This window comes from Pleurodeles waltl, chromosome 5 (assembly GCF_031143425.1).
Source record: "Pleurodeles waltl isolate 20211129_DDA chromosome 5, aPleWal1.hap1.20221129, whole genome shotgun sequence".
In the NCBI taxonomy this organism is placed as follows: domain Eukaryota; kingdom Metazoa; phylum Chordata; class Amphibia; order Caudata; family Salamandridae; genus Pleurodeles; species Pleurodeles waltl.
The window spans coordinates 1,149,424,275-1,149,444,929 of NC_090444.1; the positions used below are offsets into that span (position 1 = coordinate 1,149,424,275).

Here is a 20,655-nt window from a genome sequence, read left to right on the forward strand (position 1 = left end):
TGGACCGGCAACCTCTGTGATGGGCTGTAAGACATTTTTGGAGGATTTGTGAAGGACAGCAGCAGCCAAAGTACTTGCGCTAGGCAAAGGAAACTTCTTTGCTTTCGATGTTGAACTCCACATCCAACTCGGAGTTGTCCTGGATAGAAAAGGCTTCCTCCTTCTGCGCTGGTTCCTCCTGAGCAACTTCCTCTCCGAAAAGGTCTGGGGTGTCGTCCAGAGTCTTCTGGGCCATTTCCAGCCGACAAGCTCATCAATTTCAAAGGGTCTTTTTCAACTGGAAAGACTTGCAGACGTCACAATCGACCTCACGGTGGTCCGGAGTGAGACAGATGTTGCACATGAGGTGTTGGTCAGTGTGCAGGAACTTGGCGTGGCACCGAGGACAGAAGCAGAATGTAGTCCATTCCATCAGTGAAACATTCTCGTTGATGCAGGAGCCAAGTGGAAGGTAGGCCCTAGGCAGGCACTGGCGCTCCCGCACGGCGGTCGGTCAAAGCCTGAAACAAGCGGCAAGATCTCTAAGATGAAGAAGCGCCATTTACAACAATACCGTCGGAATTCGAGAGGAAAGATTGGGAGGGGGAACAAACCGAACGGAGTAAAAAGACAGAGCGGAGGCACATGCGTCCAAACCTGACAGTGGATAGAAAACATTCTAACACAGGAGTTGATGCAAATGCACATCATCAAGATAAGGAGTCACTCGTATGGCAGGAGTATGCAAAGCATGTGTATCTACAGCCACATATGCCATCTAACAAGGTCATTCGATACATGGAGTGTGGCACAACTCCAGTCGATTGTACCCTGCCTCTATATCCAGTTTAGAGAAATAACACTCTGGTTTGGAACTAGTTGGAGCTTCACTGGTGGGTGATGGTTTGTGTTCTTTCTTGCTTGTTCTATCCTCAATACATTTATACAAAGATCTTGATCTCATTTGACTGCACCGTTTTTCTGTCAGCTTTAATCAGGGAAATCCAAAGAGTCTGGCGTTGAACTCAGATCATCGTATACGGGCATCCTACACATGTTCATCCCTTGTCTGGGAGGAATGGATGCAGTAATTCTTTAAGGATATTTGCATAATCATGTTGTTAGTATACAAAACTACCAGCTTGCTAATCGGCCAAGGAATTCCAAGGAACAACATCTTTAGTTTTTTTGGAATGTAGGATAGCCCACTCATGAGGTGATTCTGTGCAACATTACATATTCTCACAAATTCATGGTTTACAACTATGCAGGGCCTCTGCTTCAAGCTGAATCATCGTACCTCTGCCTTACACTTGGACTGCCTCCGGGTCAAACAATACCCTTGCCACCGACCAGAAATGGAAGACACCTACTTGTCACTTTAGTACACTTCCGGCACCTCTCCATGGGGCACTGTCACTTAGGTTTTGCATCAAACCCTGGTGCAAAACAAGCAATGCACACCATGTCCTCAGATCTTACGAAGGAGATAAATGCAGAATGATTCACTTTGCTACAGTTCAGCAGCAACAGACCTTATGCTGGACACTCACAGGCCTGCAGCATTTCACCATTGAAGGAGCCCTGGCAGTCTTTCACACTCGCATTATACTTTTGAGGCGACATCTCTGTCCTGGGGTGCACACCATGTCTGGTTGACACTCCATGGAAACAAACATTGTTATGAGGTGTTTATCTCCCAATGCTCTTTTTTGGAATTTGCTTTCAGTGTGCCTGCCCTAGTCTTGGCCAGTTTATTTACTTTAGCAGTATCCAGCACGCATGATACAGACATTTCTCGTCCCATACATCACAGGTGCAGCAATGTGAAACGGCCCTGCCTGAAGTACCTCATTTGATGCAACCTGTCTTTGCCTAGCTTTGCACAGATTAAAATGTTAAAAACAAATAACAGTCTAGCGTGACACCTGTGTTTGAATCCTCTATGCACTTCTCTCCTGCAAAGTGCAGTAAGAATAATCACTTGTCAGCAGCATTAGTTAGTTTCACAGCTAAGAAACTTGTCTCTAATCTTTTTAACCACAAAGTGCACCACATCATGATCATTCTATGATTAGGACTGTCTGGTGACATCCACTTTGATCCTTGGATCACCGCAATAGTGCGAGAGCCTGGGAACTGATCACACTCATGACTAGTTGTGCAACTTACAAGGAGCATGGGCAGGGTTCTTGCTGGGTATATGAAAACAGCTTGCACTGCTCCTTGAATGAGCCATATTTGTTTGTAAGGTGAGGTAACAGACAAGGCCTCATGAATGTGTGCTAGGTCCTGTAAGGAGACCATGCCTTAACACTACTACAACAATCTGCTTATTACAACTAGAGGAAGAGACGCTCCCCTTAATGGTTTGCTCTCCATGTTCAAGTAACAGAGCCCCTTCAAGTCTTGTATTACTTCTAGTTAGATATTTACTTGTGCCGTTTAAAAAACACATATTTTCTAAAGTAAAAACTATTACAGCAGTATGGTTTCAAACTGCATAGTGTTGTCAGCTTCGGATCCAGCCATTATTTTTCACACACTGAGAAAGGAGCCCCCTTCTCTTGCACTCATAAAAGAGTAAGAGAGTGAATATTCCTAGAGACAGACTGAGGTCTCATGTCAACTCCCACCTCAAGAGGTATGTCAGTCACTAAAGGTAGTAAATGCACTTCAATAATAGTGTCACATAACCCAAATCTAACTGAGGGAAAAAGTGTGAGAGCTTTTTCCCATTTCACAGCCATCCCACCACATGTTCATCAATGTGATTTGCCTAGTTGTGCTTTGCTCGAATGATAAATGTTGCAAGTCCACAACCAGATAACTGCCTATTTCCCCAGGTAATAATGAGTATGGCTAGGATAGTTTAGAAGGGGAGTGAGAGAGGGTGTACCCAGATACTTTCCCATATTGAGGTAGAAATGGTTTTGGCCTTTATCAACGCCTACATATCTATTATTTGTTTGCAACAATTCTTTGTTAATTTTCCTCTATATAAAAAAACAATAATAGTTCCAAGCCAGGTTATGGTCAACAGATTCCATAAATAGCAGAAGAGAAGACCTCAAGACCTACCATGTGTGTCACATGAATGACTCTTAACGTCCAAACAGAAAAAAATCTGAGGCCCCCTTTCCTCATCCCAGCATAAGTCTTCTGACCAGAACATGTCAGGAGTGCAAATCATAATGACCTTCACAAATCATCGTTTGGTAATATGTAAACGCTTGGATTGCGTAATATGTAAACATTTTCAATGTCATTGTGCATACCTTAGAACTCTGCACTTGTGAGCACTTTGTAAGAAGATGTTCAATAGTGTTAATAGAACACTTCCACTCCATTTAACAAAATAAAACAATTTACTTTCTGTCCCTGCAGACTTGGAATGGAAAATAATATATGTGGGTTCTGCTGAAAGTGAAGAGTATGACCAAGTTCTAGACTCCGTGTTGGTGGGACCAGTTCCTGCAGGAAGGCATATGTTTGTATTCCAGGTAAGCTCATTCATCACAAGAGAATTTCAGTTAAAAGAGTCATGTAAAATAATTATTGTATACTTGGGCTTAGGCCCTCTCAGGTCTTAAGGGAAACATTGTCTACTGGGCTATCAAACTGTGCTCAGACATACATTTAAATATACATGTATTATGTTACTTACCTTGTCCATACTCCTGCCATCTAGTATTGGGTCTGGATGCGTGCAAGTTGTTTATCTTTGAAGAAGTCTCTCGAGTCATGAGGTAAAGTGACTCCTCCTTTTGGTGGTAATGCGCATGAGCATTGTCTCTTTTGTGAGATTGTTTTCCCGCAGTCAGGTGAGAACGGTGTGTGAGAGTGATACTAAAGAGATCTCCATTCATATGTGAGTGAATAAGACACTGCAATGGCCACAGGTGTCCGGGGAGGAGGGTAGGCACATGTGAATCTACAGTACTACATGCCACAAACAGATGCTTACAGGGTAAGTAACTTAATCCGTTTGATGGCATGTGTGGCTGTAGATACACATGCTCTGTATAGACTGTAAAGCAGTCCTTCCATGGAAGCGATGGCTAACCTGTGAGTGTTGCGGTTGTTTGAAAAAAGTGTAAGTAACACTACTTGCCCTTCATTAGCTTGTTGACATGCAAAGACATCCACACAGTAGTGTTTAGTGAAAGTGTGTGGAGTGGACCATGTAGCTGCTTTGCAGATTTCAGTTGTTGGTATACTGCCTAGGAAGGCCACCAATGCTACTGTTTTACAAGTGAAATGAGTTTTAGGAGGTGTGGCAAAGTTCCTTTAGCTTTTGCGTAAAATGTCTGAATGCATTTGACTAACCTGATGCCTGATTTAGATAGAGGCTGCCCTGTGTGTGGGGACGAAAAGGCAACAAAGTTGTTTGGATTTTACAAACTCTTTAGTTCTGTCAATTTAATACATTAATGCTCTTTTAACACCTAATTTGTGCAGGGCCATTTCTGCAGTTGAATTAGGCTGCGGATAGAAAACCGGTAGTTCAGCTGCCTGGTTCAGGTGGAAAGCTAAAATTACTTTTGGAAGAAGTTTTGGGTTAGTAAGAAGGACTACCCTGTCCATGTGTAGTTTGAAGAAAGGTTCTTCTAAAGTTAGTGCCTGGAGCTCACTGACACATCTGAGTGAAGTGATTCTTACTAGAAAGGCTACTTTCCATCATAAAAACTGCAAAGAGCAGTTATGTAAAGATTCAAATGGTGGACCCTTGAGTCTGGTAAGTACAATGTTGAGATTCCAAGCTGGGGCAGGGGTACCCTGGGTGGTATTATTCTATTAAAGCCTTCTATGAATGCTTTTATTACTGGTTCTTTAAATAAAGATGTTATGTCTGTTTTGTAGGTAAGCAGCTACTGGAGCTAGATGTAGTTGTATTGAGCTATACGCTAAACCACAAGTCTGCAGATGCAGTAAATAGCAAACAATAGTTTGCACAGTTCCGCTGAAAGGGTCAATATGTTTACTATAGCAGTAGAAAACAATCTTTTCCCCTTAGCTGTATAACATGCTCTTCTTGTAGGTTTACGTGCTTCCTTGAGAATGACATACATTCTTATGGAAAGTTGAGGTAACTAGGCTCTATGACCTAAGGAGCCAAATCGCAAGGTAAGTTCCTTTGGATTTGGGTGCCTTATTTTTCCAGGGTTCTTAGTGAGAAGATCAGGGTTGAGGTGAAACTTCTTGTGGGGCACTACTGAGAGTTTGAATAGTGTGGTAAACCGTGGTTGTCACGCCCAAGTAGGAGCTACGAGAATAAGAGTGAGAGACGTTTACCTGAGCTTCTGAACCAGAAACTGAAGAAGAGGGGGCGGTGAACAAGCGTAGGCAAATATCCCTGACCAATTTATCCATGAGCCTTGCCATTGGATAGGGGGTGCGGAGCCTGGATACGAAGTGTGGGAATGTTGCATTGTTTGCGGTTGCAAACAGATCTATTTGTGGAGACCCCCATCTGTGAAAGTATGGGAGGAGGACTCAGGGGTGGAGTTCCCACTCGTGGACTTGTTGCCGCATCCTGCTGAGGATGTCGGCAAAAATGTTGTCCGTGCCTTGGAGGTGCTCCACTAACAAGTGAATGTGGTGAAGTATTGCCCAGTGCCAAATCGACTGTAAGAGGGGTGATAATTGAGATAGTGTCTCTTTTCCTCCACCCCACCCCCGTTTCTGTAGATAAAACAGAGCTGTTGTGTTGTTTGTCTGGACTAATACAATGTTGCCAGTCAAGTGAACTAGAAAGGTCTTTAGTGCTAGGTGAATGGCTTGAAGCTCCCAATTAGTTGATGTGTTGGGTTTGATGTGTGGAGTCCCAAAGACCCTGGATGTTAAATTCCTGTAGATGAGCACCCCATCCTATGAGGGATGCATCCATTGTGAGAATGATCTGGGGAACAGAGTCAAGAAACAGCCATACATTTGATCGGTTTTATATGCTTCACCACTGCAGAGAGTGATGAGTGCAGCTGTTTACAAACACTCGATCTTGTAATTGACCCAGAGACTGAGACCATTGGCTCGCCAGACATTCTTGCAGTGGACGGATGTGTAATTACGTATATGGTACCACTGCAATGCAAGATGCCATCATTCATAAGAGTTGCGGTACTGTTCTGACTGTTATACGTTGATTGAGATTTATGTTTTTATCAACGTTGAGATGTTATGAATGCTGACTGAATTTGGGTGAGCTAGTCCTAGCTGTGTGTTGAGGATCGCCCCCAAATATGGCTGAGCCTGTGAGGATTGCAGGTGTGACTTCTGTATACTGATTGTGAACCCAAGTTGATGAAGAAGGTGAAGAGTGGCCTGTGTGTGTTGCTGGCATAATCTCAATGTGCTGGCTTTGATAAGCCGGACATTGACGTATGGCAAGACATGAATTGTCCACGTAGTGTGTGCTGCAACTACCATAAGACACTTGGTGAAGGTACGAGGTGCAGTAGTAACTCCGAATGTAAGCACTTTAAACTGGTAATGTCTTCCTTGTATAACAAAACTGAGATATTTCCGGTGAGCCGGGTGAATTGGAATGTGAAAGGAAGAGTCTTTTAGGTCTAGTGCAAACATAAAGGGCCTGATTACAACTTTGGAGGAGGTGTTAATCCGTCCCAAAAGTGACGGTAAAGTGACAGATATACCACCAGCCGTTATACGAGTCCATTATATCCTATGGAACTCGTAATACGGCTGGTGGCATATCCGTCACATTTGGGACGGATTAACACCTCCTCCAAAGTTGTAATCAGGCCCACAGTCTCTTTGCTGTAAAAGAGGGATCACATCCTGTAGGGTTACCATAAGAAAGTGTTCCAAAAGGATGTATTGAGTGAGAGGTCTGAGATCCAGAACAGGTCAAAGAGTCCCATCTTTTTGGGGATGAGGAAGTATAATAAGACTACTGTCCATATGTTAAAAAGGAACAGGCTTTACAGCTTCTTTGCAAAAGAAAGCCTGTACTTCCTGTTTTAATAAATCTGGATGTTCTGTGGAAAGTTTATGTTTTTGTCGTAGTATGTTTGGAGGACTTTGATGATATCCAGGCAATAACCATGTTGCATAATGTCCAATACCCATTGATCTGTTGTTATGTTTTCGCAAGATGGGAAAAATTGTTACAGACATCCTCTACCAGGGGTTAAATGGTCAGGGTAATAAGATGTGAGTCACTGTTTGGAGGTTTAGCGGGTGGTGAGAGTGGAGGTGCTTTTTCGATGTCCTTTTGAATTATTCCCCTATATGAGCCTCAGTAAAATCCTCTTGAAGGGGAGGTTTGATACTGTTGTCGATTAGCGGAGGTAGAGGTATCTGCTGATGTTGGTTTAGGGCCAGGTTTGTATGGTAGACGGTGTCAGCAAAAATCTTGTGTCCAGTGCAGATGAAGAAGTGCACATGCCCAGAGACTTGGTGCCCTACTTGAAGGAGGGGGTTAAAACACACTAGGAGGACATTCCTAGTGATGGGAGGGACACTCTACTGGCTCTTGATGAGAGTGACAGGAGAGAGGTTCCCCCCAGGTAGAAGTCCTGGTTATGGAGTGTGGAGACATCCAAGAAGAGTGTGGGTTGAGTGTCAGTGACAGTCAGGTATTTTCTCACCAGTCTCAGGAGGGTGATGTGAGGTACTTTTTCAAGGCTGAGTCACTGGATGGTTGGGTGATGGGTAGTTTGGTTAATTCATGTGAGGGGCTGAGTGATGCAATTGCTGGAGAGCATATGTCTAGTCCTTATTTTCCAGAGCTATGCCAACACCAGGTGGAGTGTGAGTTCTCTGACCGCAGGGAACTTACACTGGCGGCAGACCTCTGGGTGAGTACCAGAGAGTCTGAAGAGGCATTTGGGGGTGCTCCTGAGGGGAGTGGTCTAGGTATTTCCTAACCAGGTGAGGTGGGAAAGGATTGTAGTGTCCCAGGTAGGTCGCAGTGTAGTGGGATGGGTGAGGGATCCCATGTCCAGTTTCTGAGGAGAGGGAATGGGGTTGGGTTGAGACCCAGGGTGCCCGAGATCCAGTCCCAGGTCCTGGAGGGTTCCATGAGGGAACGCCAGGAGGGGAGCCTAGCCTGTGCCGTAGGGCCATCTGCTGAGGGAGACCCCACAGGAGAATTTGGGGGGGCGGCTGTAGCTAGCGTCCCACCAGTTCTGGTGTCTGGCACTACCACTCCTAGTGAGGGGGTGCAGAAGTATAGACAGAGGGTTGAGAGGGGGTTGCGGACCCCAGTGGAGAACCTTGAGAGTCAGGGGTTAGCTCTAAAGTCAGACCACCCCAGGAATGACCTTGGTGAGACAATTTCTGGGTTGGGGGGAATCCAGATTCTGCCAGATAGGCAGCGGTCAGGAGACCTGCGCCAGCCAGACTCTTGTGTGGCCCTTGGGGAAGGTGTTTCCCTTGTGGGATATAGGTGTGCCCCCCCTGGAAGTCCTGGTGCGCCAGGCAATGGTTCAACCGAAGGGTGGTGACTCTGGGTTGGATGATCAGGTTGAGGGGGTAAACTCTGACCTGATGGGGAGTAGGTGTGCCCTCCAGGAAGTCCTGGGTTGCCAGGCAGTGGTCCAGTCTGAGGGTACAGACACTAGACTGGAGGATCAGGTGAAGGGGGTAAACCCTGACCTGAAAAGGAGGGGGGTGGGTGTTCGGGGGCCGTTTGCCCAATCACCCCCCGGTGTGACTTCTATGGGTACTCTCCATGGAGGGGGGTGTGGGGGGGTGAAGAACCCTTGGAGTAGGGGCAGGGGAGGGAGAGACTCACCCCTGACCACAGTTCAATCTAAGGGTACAGACCCTGGATTGAAAGGCCAGGTTCAGGGTGTCCCCCCTGACCTGGAGGGAGGGGCTACTGCTAACAGTGCCCCTACCATGTTGTCTTCTGGGGAGGCCACTCCTAGTTGGGGGGTGCAGGACCCCAGAAAGGGGGGGGCAGGGGGAGGGAAGCCTCGCCTCTGGCCCTGGTCCAACCTGAAGGTACAGACCCCAGGCTGGAAGACCAGTTGCTATTTAACATCCTTGCACTGGTGGTAGAATTGTGCCGGACTGCTTCTAAAAGCACCCTGACAATTCTGGACTCTGGGGGTGCCGCTCCTAGGGGGAGGGTACAGAGCCCAAGAGGAGATGACCAGGGTCAGGCTGTCATCCCTGACCTGGTGGAAGGGAGATTGGTCACAGGGTGCCAGGCACCACGGGCTACCGCCCCCCCTCTCTCCACAGTCACAGTGGTTGGAGAGCCTTGAGAGGCCTGGGGCCTGGCTCTCATCCCTGACAGCTGTCAGTGGCCACTGTGGCTTGCTGTCCTGGGGGGGGAGAGGAAGAGGGGGGTGGGTTTGAGACAAAAGTCACAGCCTGGGAGTGGAGTGGGCAACACCACTGTGTTGGCCCTGGTGGTACTATCTGGCCCCTCAGATACATCTGTGAGCAAAGTAAGGTTAGGTGCTACACAGATGGAATCTGCAGGTGAGGAGAAAGGTTCCCCATTGGTTAGCTTAGTGGGCCCTGAGAGTATTAACAGAGAGATCCAACTGGAGTCAGGAAGGCATAGAACTGGAACATTCCCCTGCTGTTGTGGGCCTGGGTCCCTGTTCTGTTGCCCCTATTCCCTGATTGGGAAGTACATCAAGGTATTGATTGTTCTCCCCTGGCTTTAGGCTGGTTGGGGGTTGTGCTGGAAATGGCCCTTTTTGCAGGGTCATCCCCAGTCTTTTTGCCTCCTTCCTCCTATTTTTTTCTGACCTGTTTTTGTTGGCTTTAGGACTCTGGGCACTTTACCACTGCTAACCAGTGCTAAAGTGCATATGCTCCCTAGTAAAGTGCACTAGAGGTGCCCAGGGCCTGTAAATCAAATGCTACTAGTGGGCCTGCAGCACAGGTTGTGCCACCCACATTAGTAGCCCTGTAAACATGGCGGCTCAGACCTGCCACTGCAGTGTCTGTGTGTGCAGTTTTAAACTGCCAATTTGACTTGGCAAGTGTACTCACTTGCCAGGCCTAAACCTTCCCTTCTACTACATGTCAGGCACCCCTAAGGTAGGCCCTAGGTAGCCCCATGGGCATGGTGCAGTGTATGGTTAAGGTAGGACATATACTACAGGGAGTGCAGAATTATTAGGCAAATGAGTATTTTGACCACATCATCCTCTTTATGCATGTTGTCTTACTCCAAGCTGTATAGGCTCGAAAGCCTACTACCAATTAAGCATATTAGGTGATGTGCATCTCTGTAATGAGAAGGGGTGTGGTCTAATGACATCAACACCCTATATCAGGTGTGCATAATTATTAGGCAACTTCCTTTCCTTTGGCAAAATGGGTCAAAAGAAGGACTTGACAGGCTCAGAAAAGTCAAAAATAGTGAGATATCTTGCAGAGGGATGCAGCACTCTTAAAATTGCAAAGCTTCTGAAGCGTGATCATCGAACAATCAAGCGTTTCATTCAAAATAGTCAACAGGGTCGCAAGAAGCGTGTGGAAAAACCAAGGCGCAAAATAACTCCCCATGAACTGAGAAAAGTCAAGCGTGCAGCTGCCACGATGCCACTTGCCACCAGTTTGGCCATATTTCAGAGCTGCAACATCACTGGAGTGCCCAAAAGCACAAGGTGTGCAATACTCAGAGACATGGCCAAGGTAAGAAAGGCTGAAAGACGACCACCACTGAACAAGACACACAAGCTGAAACGTCAAGACTGGGCCAAGAAATATCTCAAGACTGATTTTTCTAAGGTTTTATGGACTGATGAAATGAGAGTGAGTCTTGAGGATGAGTCTTGATGGGCCAGATGGATGGGCCCGTGGCTGGATTGGTAAAGGGCAGAGAGCTCCAGTCCGACTCAGACGCCAGCAAGGTGGAGGTGGAGTACTGGTTTGGGCTGGTATCATCAAAGATGAACTTGTGGGGCCTTTTCGGGTTGAGGATGGAGTCAAGCTCAACTCCCAGTCCTACTGCCAGTTCCTGGAAGACACCTTCTTCAAGCAGTGGTACAGAAAGAAGTCTGCATCCTTCAAGAAAAACATGATTTTCATGCAGGACAATGCTCCATCATACGCGTCCAAGTACTCCACAGCGTGGCTGGCAAGAAAGGGTATAAAAGAAGGAAATCTAATGACATGGCCTCCTTGTTCACCTGATCTGAACCCCATTGAGAACCTGTGGTCCATCATCAAATGTGAGATTTACAAGGAGGGAAAACAGTACACCTCTCTGAACAGTGTCTGGGAGGCTGTGGTTGCTGCTGCACGCAATGTTGATGGTGAACAGATCAAAACACTGACAGAATCCATGGATGGCAGGCTTTTGAGTGTCCTTGCAAAGAAAGGTGGCTATATTGGTCACTGATTTTTTTTTGTTTTGTTTTTGAATGTCAGAAATGTATATTTGTGAATGTTGAGATGTTGTATTGGTTTCACTGGTAATAATAAATAATTGAAATGGGTATATATTTTTTTTGTTGAGTTGCCTAATAATTATGCACAGTAATAGTCACCTGCACACACAGATATCCCCCTAACATAGCTAAAACTAAAGACAAACTAAAAACTACTTCCAAAAATATTCAGCTTTGATATTAATGAGTTTTTTGGGTTCATTGAGAACATGGTTGTTGTTCAATAATAAAATTAATCCTCAAAAATACAACTTGCCTAATAATTCTGCACTCCCTGTAGTGTGTTTTATATGTCCTAACAGTGAAATTCTGCCAAATTCGGTTTTCACTGTGCAAAGCATATCTGTCTCATGGGTTAACATGGAGGCTGCCCTGCTAAATATCCTTAACGCGCGGATTCTCTTTGAGAGCAGATAAAAATGTGGAGTTTAGGGTCTCTGAGCTCACAATTTAAAAATACATCTTTTAGTGAAGTTAGTTTTTAGATTGTTAATTTGAAAATGCCACTTTTAGAAAGTAGGCATTTCCTTACTTAATTCATTCTGTGACTCTACCTGTTTGTGGATTCCCCGTCTGGGTCAGTTTGACAGTTGGGCTGTTCACACCTCTCCTCTAGACAATGACACAAAGGGGGCTGGGGTGTAGCCTGCATATCTTGATTAGCCATCTGTGCTGGAGGGGAGGGGAGGAGTGGTCACTCACACCTGAAAGGACAATGGCGTCTCTGACCCCCTGGTGAATGTCTGGGGCCTGGCCTGGACAAGGAAGGATCTTTCAAACACTTGAGGCTTTGCTTTGAAGTTTGCCAACTTCAAAGGCAGAAATGGGTATAAGAAGAAGACCCAAAACCCCAGACTTTTAGAATCTTTCTGGAATCAAGAGGAACCTCTGCCCAGGAGAAGAGCTGAAGGAGTAGTACTGTCCCTTTGCTGTGTTGCTTTGCTGGACTGGCCTGCAGTTGCTGCTTCTGCCTGAAAAGAGTGCAAAGGGTGAACTTTGCTGTGTGTCCTTCTTGAGAAAGTTCTCCAAGGGCTTGGAGTAGAGCTTGCTTCCTGTTGGAAATCTCAGGGACACCAAAGACTTCAGTTTCCTCGACCTGCAGCACTAGGAAATGTGTGTTTTGTGCTGTTCAAGAGGAGAAACCACTGCGACGCCACTAACGACGCCGCTGGCCTGCACCGTGACCTGCTGACGGCACACGGAGTTGCATTGCCCTGCTTTGCACTGCGACCCTGGTCTCCCGACACCGTCATAGGACGACTTAACTGAGCAGCTGCTCGCACCACGACCTGTGGGCCTCGCACTCCGGCACCGCCTGCTCACACAGCAACCTGGGCATCCCCAACAACGCTACTTCTGCGGACACTGGCGCCGCTGCCTGCACCATGGCCTGTGGACACGGCTTGTGAGGTACACGAAGCACCGTCCCGTCCCACACCGCAGCCCTGGTCTACCGACTCCAGCATCATCGACTCCTGTGTCGTCTCCTGCCTGCACGATGACCTGTGGGCACCGCACGTTGCATCGTCCCGCTTCACACCGCAGCCCCGACGCCATCCACGCCGGCGCACCTGACTTCATCAGCCTCGAGTTCGAATCGCAATGCGTGTCACCTCAAGGGCCAGATGACTCCGGAACCGACACCGCAAAGTCAGTGACGCCGCTCTCCGAGCTCACCGCGAGGATCACAACGCCCTGCAAATCCAAGGTACTGTTTGAGGGTCTTCCTGACACCATAGCTGGCCCGCAATGCCACAGCCGGCCTGAACTGTTGGTTTTGCTGATCACGACGCCGTGATAGCCCCAGGTGGAGCTATCGACTTCAAGAAACTGCATTTCTGAGTACATCTTGCAGAATTCATATTTTTATTACTGTATGTTGGATTTTGATCGCATTTGGTCTTGTTTTACATAGATAAATATTGCCTATTTTTTCTAAAACTGGTGTGGTGTCCTTTTGTAGTGTTTTCACTTATTACTGTGTGTTATGTGCAAATGCTTTACACATTGCTTTCTGAGATAAGCCTGACTGCTCGTGCCAAGGTAGCAAGGGGGTGAGCAGGGGTTATCTAAGTGGGTATCTCCCTTATCCTGACTAGAGTGAGGGTCCCTACTCGGACAGGGTGCAAACCACCTGCCAAATAGAGACCCCATTTCTAACAGTACAGTACTGGGGAGTTTGAAGTGCCCCATAGATTTGGCAACTTTGTTGTCTGTTTTCAAACGGAGTGTTAAAAAAGTGTTTGTTGCACTTCTGGCTTAAAGCTGGATATGCACAACCAGCTGTGTATGCATAATAAAATACTTGCATTTATGCCCCCTCCTGCTGTGTCCGCTGCATCACGGGTACAGTTAATGGAATTGCTGGAGAAAAATGTACCCTCCTGAACAATTTGCTGGCCTTTTTCTTATATTCTTGTGGGAGTTGTTAGAGAAGTTCCTCCATTTGATCCCAAAGGGCTTGGTTATACCTTACCAATAACACTTGAGTATTAGCTATGCACTAGTGATTAGCTACTTAAGCTGATACTCTTTCACCAGACGCATCAGTTAACCTGAACTCTTTATCTGGAGGAGGGAGCATCTGGTGATGTTTGTGAATTAGCCCTCTTACAGGCATTAGATACTACCAACGAGTCTGGAGGAAACTGGCCCTTAACATTCTGAGGATCTGTGGGTGCAGCCTTGTATTTTTTATCCACTCATGGAGTAACAATACGTGCCATTACTAGATCCTTAAAGATCTCCTCCGCCCGAATGTCTGGTTATCCTTTTTAACATGGGCAAATACTGGCATGCCCTGTAGTGGAAGATGGAGTTTCAAATAGAAAGTCCTTCTCTAATGGGTCTTTATGTAATGGGACCTGGCAGCTGCCCTATAGTTCCTATAACGGTTTTGCATCACCTGGGGGTGAGGACTTAGCTGTGTAGAGGTCTGGGTCGTTATCTCAAGGGGGGGGGGCAATGTCATAGGTGTCCCATCGATCTCTGGCTGTCTGATGTAGGTTATCACCCTCTCCTCGAACCCTTGTGTAAGACTGTGGGGAGCCTTGTGGTGTAATTTCACCTATGTTGCTAAATGCGTACTGTGGTGAACAAGGTGGTAAAAAGTGGTGGTGAGATGTAGAGGAGGTGGGTGAGGTAGTTGCAAAGCAGGCAGAGGTGAATGTAGAGGACTAGTGGCAATGTCCTTCTTGTCTTTCTTTTTAGGACGTGCGGATAACTCAATAGCCTCCTCAAAAGTAAGCTGGTACTTTGATGAAGTAGGCGCTGAATGCACTGCTTTTGCCAAGATATATCCCGTAGAAGGTTGAATATGTATTTTCTTCTATTTTGGATCGATCCTCTCTGCCATAGTCTCTAGTATCAGTTCCAGTGCAGGGACAGCATGTTTTGGAGCCGAAGATGAACTGTGTTTTGGTACCGAGGTGGTCGGAGCTGAAGTTGTGGAGGTGAAATCGCTAGGAGCCGATAAGGATGATGTTCGGCTTGACATGGAGACTGGCCAGCTCGGAGCAGCAGAGGTGTGTTTCGGCTTGGCTTTTGGTGCACAGTCAGAGGGTGGGGCATCCTTAGAAGATGGTCGGTGCCTACCATGGCCCAAAGGCGGTGGTGGCCCTGATGTCATAATTTCTGTCGAAACAGAGTGTCTTTAAGTAGGCTGGACAGGGGTATCAGTACTCACTGCTTGTTTTCCAGAAGGAATATCTTGGATCTGCACTATGAACTGTACTTTTGAGTCCGACTCGGAGTCCGGGGTGGAAAGGGCCTCCTCTTCTGATGCTGCGGCCTCATGCAATTCTTCCTCCTGTTTGGTGTCATGGAGCCCAAAGATATAAGGGGTCTCCTTGAGGTCCTTACGCTGCATCTCTTTTCGATGCATTCTGCAATCCCGCAACGTTTTCCTTGATCGGAACGTTTGACAGGCCTCACAGTTTTGTATGTGGTCAAGAGACAGACATAGGTTACAAACCTGGTGGAGGTCAGTGTGGGGGTACTTTGCACGGCAGCTAAGACAAAATCGAAATGGAGTCCGTTACATTAGCAGCTCATCGTAGCTGTGATCCGACAAGAAAAGAAGGCCCTGACGGACGGGCCCAAAGGCCACGAATGAAGCGTGTTGAATCGACGATCAATGGTTTTCTTTGTTTTCAAAGGACGAGATAGAAAATGCAGTCAACAACAATACTGAGAGTAATAAAGGTGTATATGTACCGAATGGAGCTCGAAAAAAGGGTCTTGAACTGGAGCACCAAAGAACACGTCTGAACCCGATGGCGGAAAGAAAACAATCTAACAATAGTGTCGATGTCCATGTGCATTATCACTGAGAGGAGGAGTCACTTTACCGGGTGACTCGAAAGACTTCTTTGAAGAAAAGCAACTTGCACACTTCAGGACCCGACGCTAGATGGCAGGAGTATGCAGAGCATAAGCATCTGCAGCCACACATGCCATCAAACATTTTTGGCTGCCTGTTTTATACACACATCTCTCCTGCGGTTTTAAACCTACATGCAACTTGTGCTTTGCCACCTGCAGCCTCTTAACCACCTTTGATCCACCATGCCCCACATCCGAATTCCAAACCTAAAGCCTCCTATCCTCCCAGCGCCCACTAACGTTTGCAGGTAGTCACCTTCCTTCGCCTGTTCAGGACTGTCCTGAAAATACACCTTCGAAAGGAGAACTATGACAGAGTATGAATCTCCACCACCCCTTCACAGAGCCGCCTACATTCTAGGGAGCACCGAAATGTGCTTTTTAGTTTTTTAATTTTTTTACTTTTATGTTTTACTGTTGGCCATCTGCCATCACCCCTAAAGTATCTACATCTGCTTTCAAAGTGCTCCTGCAAAGAGAAACAAAAGGTCCTAGGCCATGTCTGGTAGAAATGTTTCTGCTGTTTTATTAAACTGTACATAGCCAGCAACTGCAAACAAGACCAAGAGATAAAAAGGTTTAACACAATTGTGATTTAAACTATCTCCTTTGTTAAAGACACACCCAAATAGCCACACAAAACAACCCCCCAAAAATGACTATCCATCTCATCATTGTAACAATGGTCGAAGCTAATGAAGGAACACAAAAAACAGGTATCAAAGTTTTCTAGGGATTAAAAAGTTATTTCACTTGACCTCTTGCAGACTCTTCAATACATTGTCTGAGCGCCTGAAGGACAAGTGGGCCAGAGTAATTTTGTTTTTTGTTTTGGTGTTCCCCTTCAAGATGTATTTTAAGCCACCCCTATAGACCTTGTCGGTGCCCTGCCTAATAGTTGTGTCTTTTGGAGGAGATAACCATTTTAATAAAAATCCCATCTTGAAGACAGAATTGTGGGCTACTGCAGTTAGGCAATATCATGGTTTAAAGTATGATTTTTCTAGAATAAAGTATCCCTGGAAGGAATCAACAGGATAATCACACCTTTTACATTACATCTAATGATATTGTCATTCTGATTGTGGGCAAACATGTACCCGCTTGTCACCCAAGAAGCCTAATCTCAATTGAGAAGGTTGACAGAAGGATATAGATTGCTGGTTTCTGAAGTTAGAGCACTGTGAACCAGATTCCCCTGACCAACCATAAAGAAAGGCACTAGGGACATCTGAAGTAAAGAATTGATGCTAGAAGATTTGCTTACAGATGCTTTCTCATACTGGAAGCAGATCCTCCAAATCGATGTTAAATTAATCAAGGCAGTTATATATTGTCATTGTTTTACTTTAGTAGTCATTTTACTTTGTGTCCCCCAAGGGACTCGGAAAACATATGCACAGCCACATAACCAAAGAGGAAAGCTGCTTCATCATGCTTAAAACCACTGAAAGAGTGTAACATACGCTCAAATTCAGGATTTGTGTCAGATAGGCATCAGTCTATTTCTTAGTCTCATCTCCTTATTAAGAGTTTTATTGCAGCCAAGCTATATGCTATAGGCAATGCATCTGGTGCAAGAAATGGTGATTATGCAGTGTGACTCTTAAGCCAGAGGCTGTCCCCGAAATGCCAGTCCCGTTGGCTTGAGACTAAATCTGTCTTGCACACGTGTTTTGTACAGCAAGCTTACTCTGTGGGCAAAACTATGAGAGCTTTCTTTGTAGGAAGCACAGATTTCTAGCTGTTACCTATTAAATTGTCTAGTCTTTTTTGTTATACAAGATTTCATAAATGTTTTCAGGAAGTTTCTAAACACTACTTTTCGGACCTTACCTCGTAAAATACTTTAAACCAAAATTCGTATAAACACAGCTATTTCCTGTGATTAGGACAAATGAATTTAACAACGGTGGCCATTTTTTAAATTAGGTATTAGGAACAAAATTTGGCAAGATTTTACATTTCATTGAAATACTTACGCCTTTACTTAGTAAAACAACTGTTTCGTTTCTGTGGTCATATTGTTGATAAAATAATGCATTTTAAATTTCAGTATGCATTGAAATGTAAAGCGTTAAAACGATCTGTTTAGTTTTTACTAAACTAAGAGTGAAAACTCTGGGTTCACTATTTTGTGTAGATCAGGACACTGAATAAAAATTTTTGAGAGAAAATCGAGTGCCATATTATGGACTAATTTGGAGCAAATGGGACAGCCATCTATGCAAGTTCGTGAAAATGTTCGTTATATAAGTACTGGCAAATAGTTTCCTTTACTTTTGTCACTTAAGTGTTATGCTCAATGAAACCGATCCTTTTGAAGTTTGGGCATATATATATAGATATATATATATATATATATATATAGATATATATATATATATATATATATACATACTGAAAAGTATAGTCCAGTTCAACAAAGAAAAATGCTTCAAATATTTGCAGCATCAGGCGAAGCAGGAGGAAGCTACTCTGCAACCCTCTTCTTGGCATCATCAGTTTGGTTAGGCGGAAAGGTTAGATGTCTTCATATTTGTCACTCCATTATCTGCATTGTACACGGACTGTGCAAATTGAAGAGACAGAGAAGTACATTTTAAATTTGATACTCTCTGCTTTTAGTTTTTCAGGGCAAAAATGTCCTAAACGGTTTGTGTGGTTTACACTTGAGTTGAAGTTAAGCCAGCTTTAGAGGCACCCTATTGTCCTATGTGGATTTGAAGCACATAAAAGGGATAGTACTACCCAGTTTTGAGCAGTGTTCGACATTGTTGGTTGAAACCAGAGCTGGCAGAGCCTCTTTTGAAGAGATAGACCCAAAGGATCTAGGACTCGTGATTCTACTTCAAAATCTGTAACAATTGGAAAATACTATGTTAAGGTTGCACTTGGGGATGACACTCTGAGCCTTTAAATGCGTTCATGATAATCTCAAACCATTTCTAAAAAGCTTTGACCTTCATGAAGCAATCAGAGATGTAAATGAAGGCCATGAAACTCATCACTTTGGAAGCATTGTTGCACTGCCACATTAAACCCCAAAAGATAGTGCCAAAAGGCTAATGCACGTCATAAGCAAGGACCCTTAAAAGAAAGCAGTTGTTAAAAGCCACATTTCCGCATCTCTATTTTTTATGCTTTCTTGGCAGAAGAATAAAATGATAGCCTTTTAATGAATTTGGTGGATAATTCCCAGGAGATACCAGTGCGGAGGACAAGAGCCCAAGAAGCAGGTTAAGGGTTTAGGTCATACCATTTCAACTAGGGTAGCCAGATAACAAGACCATTGGTACAATTTTGGCAGTAGATCCATCAACATTACAGCAGTCGTAAATGGAGGATGACTCAAGAACCCTTTTTAAAGGGATTTTACCAAAAATATAATAACATTAAGACATTTCTTTATGACGATGTCAGCTCAGGCAGATGAGGTACTTAAGAGGCATTATCATCAGTCACCAAATAGCCTGGAACTAGGTGTGGAATGAAAGCATCTGATAACCACCTGATTCCACCTCATAATGATGACTCATATAAACAATGAATGACTGCCAATATTGTTTGGTAAAAGGGCCAAGACAAAAAAAGAAATCCTCTTTTAACCAGTACAAGTAGTCTTTGACAAACGTCTTTAAAAAGAACCTAAAATGAATGCCGAACCAAGCAATAAGAGCAGAGAAGGAAAAACAGGAGTGACTTCTTAAAAACATTGCATAGTGTGACAAAAAGGTAATAAAAATCAGAATAATGGCATGGCCACCCCAGATTCTGTCACCAATTTGAATACTCCACAGTTTCTGAGAAAACTGGAAAGGGGAAAGAGGTTATTCCCTGCTGCCTTTTAGGAGTATATAGCACTTCCAAACGCATCATGTTGACCAGCAATTGGCACAAGTCTATAAAGGTAACGTAGGTGGCAGGCCTTTTTCTAAAAAAGAAAACAGTACTTACCAGTAGACATTTGTTTGTGGCATGTAGTGCTTTAGATGCACATGCTATACATCTGGCGGTCCAACAACACTAGATCTTCCATTTGACCATGTGCCTGAGACCATTGACGAGAGAGGCATTGTTGAAGAAGATGCATATGAAGTCTGCCATGAAGTAGGATGGCAGTACAAGATGCCATCATCCCATACAGTTTTTACTGTGTTGGTTTGGTTCTGTTTTAATGTAGCAATTAATGTTTGAAAAGCCTGAACTTGGGCTGAGTTGAGAAATGCTAGTCCTAATTGTGTGTTGAGGAAAGCTCGTAGATAGGGCTGTATCTGTAAAGGTTGCAGATGAAATTTGATGTAGTTTATGATGAACCCCAGAGAGTGTAGGAGACAAATTGTAGTTTGAGCGTGGCTCTGATACTGTGTGAATGAATATACTTTGATGAGCCAATCGCATAAATAAGGGAAGGCATGAATTTGTTTTCTTCTGAGATGTGCTGCAACTACTGCAAGACATTTTGTGAATACACTGGGAGCAGTTGTGACTTCGAATGGTAATACTTTGAATTGGTAATGTTTTCCTGCAACTACAAATATTACGTAGTTTTTAGAACAAAGGTAGTGCACCGCCACCAATAATATAGAATGTCCAATTCTTTGATTTATAGTTGTGCAAATCTTCTTTTTATTGTTTTTTTGCTTTCCTCTCTCTTTATCCAATAATACATGAATTCGCAACAGCCAACTTGTTTTGTCCTTTCACATAGGACTTCTTCAGGGCTGTTATATAACACATGACAAACATTCAATAGAACACATAACAATACAAAATACACCCAAATATACTATTATATCGACAAACTATGGACCACAGTGTTTTAACAAATACATACATTTGCAAGTTCTTTAAAAGAGAAGAAGAAACCGTCAAGGGACTATTATGATTCATAACAAAGACACAA

At 44.6% G+C, this 20,655-nt stretch overlaps 2 protein-coding genes across 3 annotated transcripts in view; one reads left to right on the top strand and one right to left on the bottom strand.

Annotated features, from left to right (window-relative positions):
- The window catches only part of MCM9 (minichromosome maintenance 9 homologous recombination repair factor), a 287,879-nt gene that overhangs the window by 123,601 nt on the left and 143,623 nt on the right, over nucleotides 1–20,655 (bottom strand). The window lies entirely within an intron of this gene.
- Nucleotides 1–20,655, top strand: part of ASF1A (anti-silencing function 1A histone chaperone) — a 42,227-nt gene that overhangs the window by 16,250 nt on the left and 5,322 nt on the right. Inside the window, exon 2 of the mRNA XM_069235382.1 lies at nucleotides 3,367–3,482. Within this exon, the coding sequence (XP_069091483.1) occupies nucleotides 3,367–3,482 (116 nt within the window). The remainder of the gene's footprint in view (nucleotides 1–3,366; nucleotides 3,483–20,655) is intronic.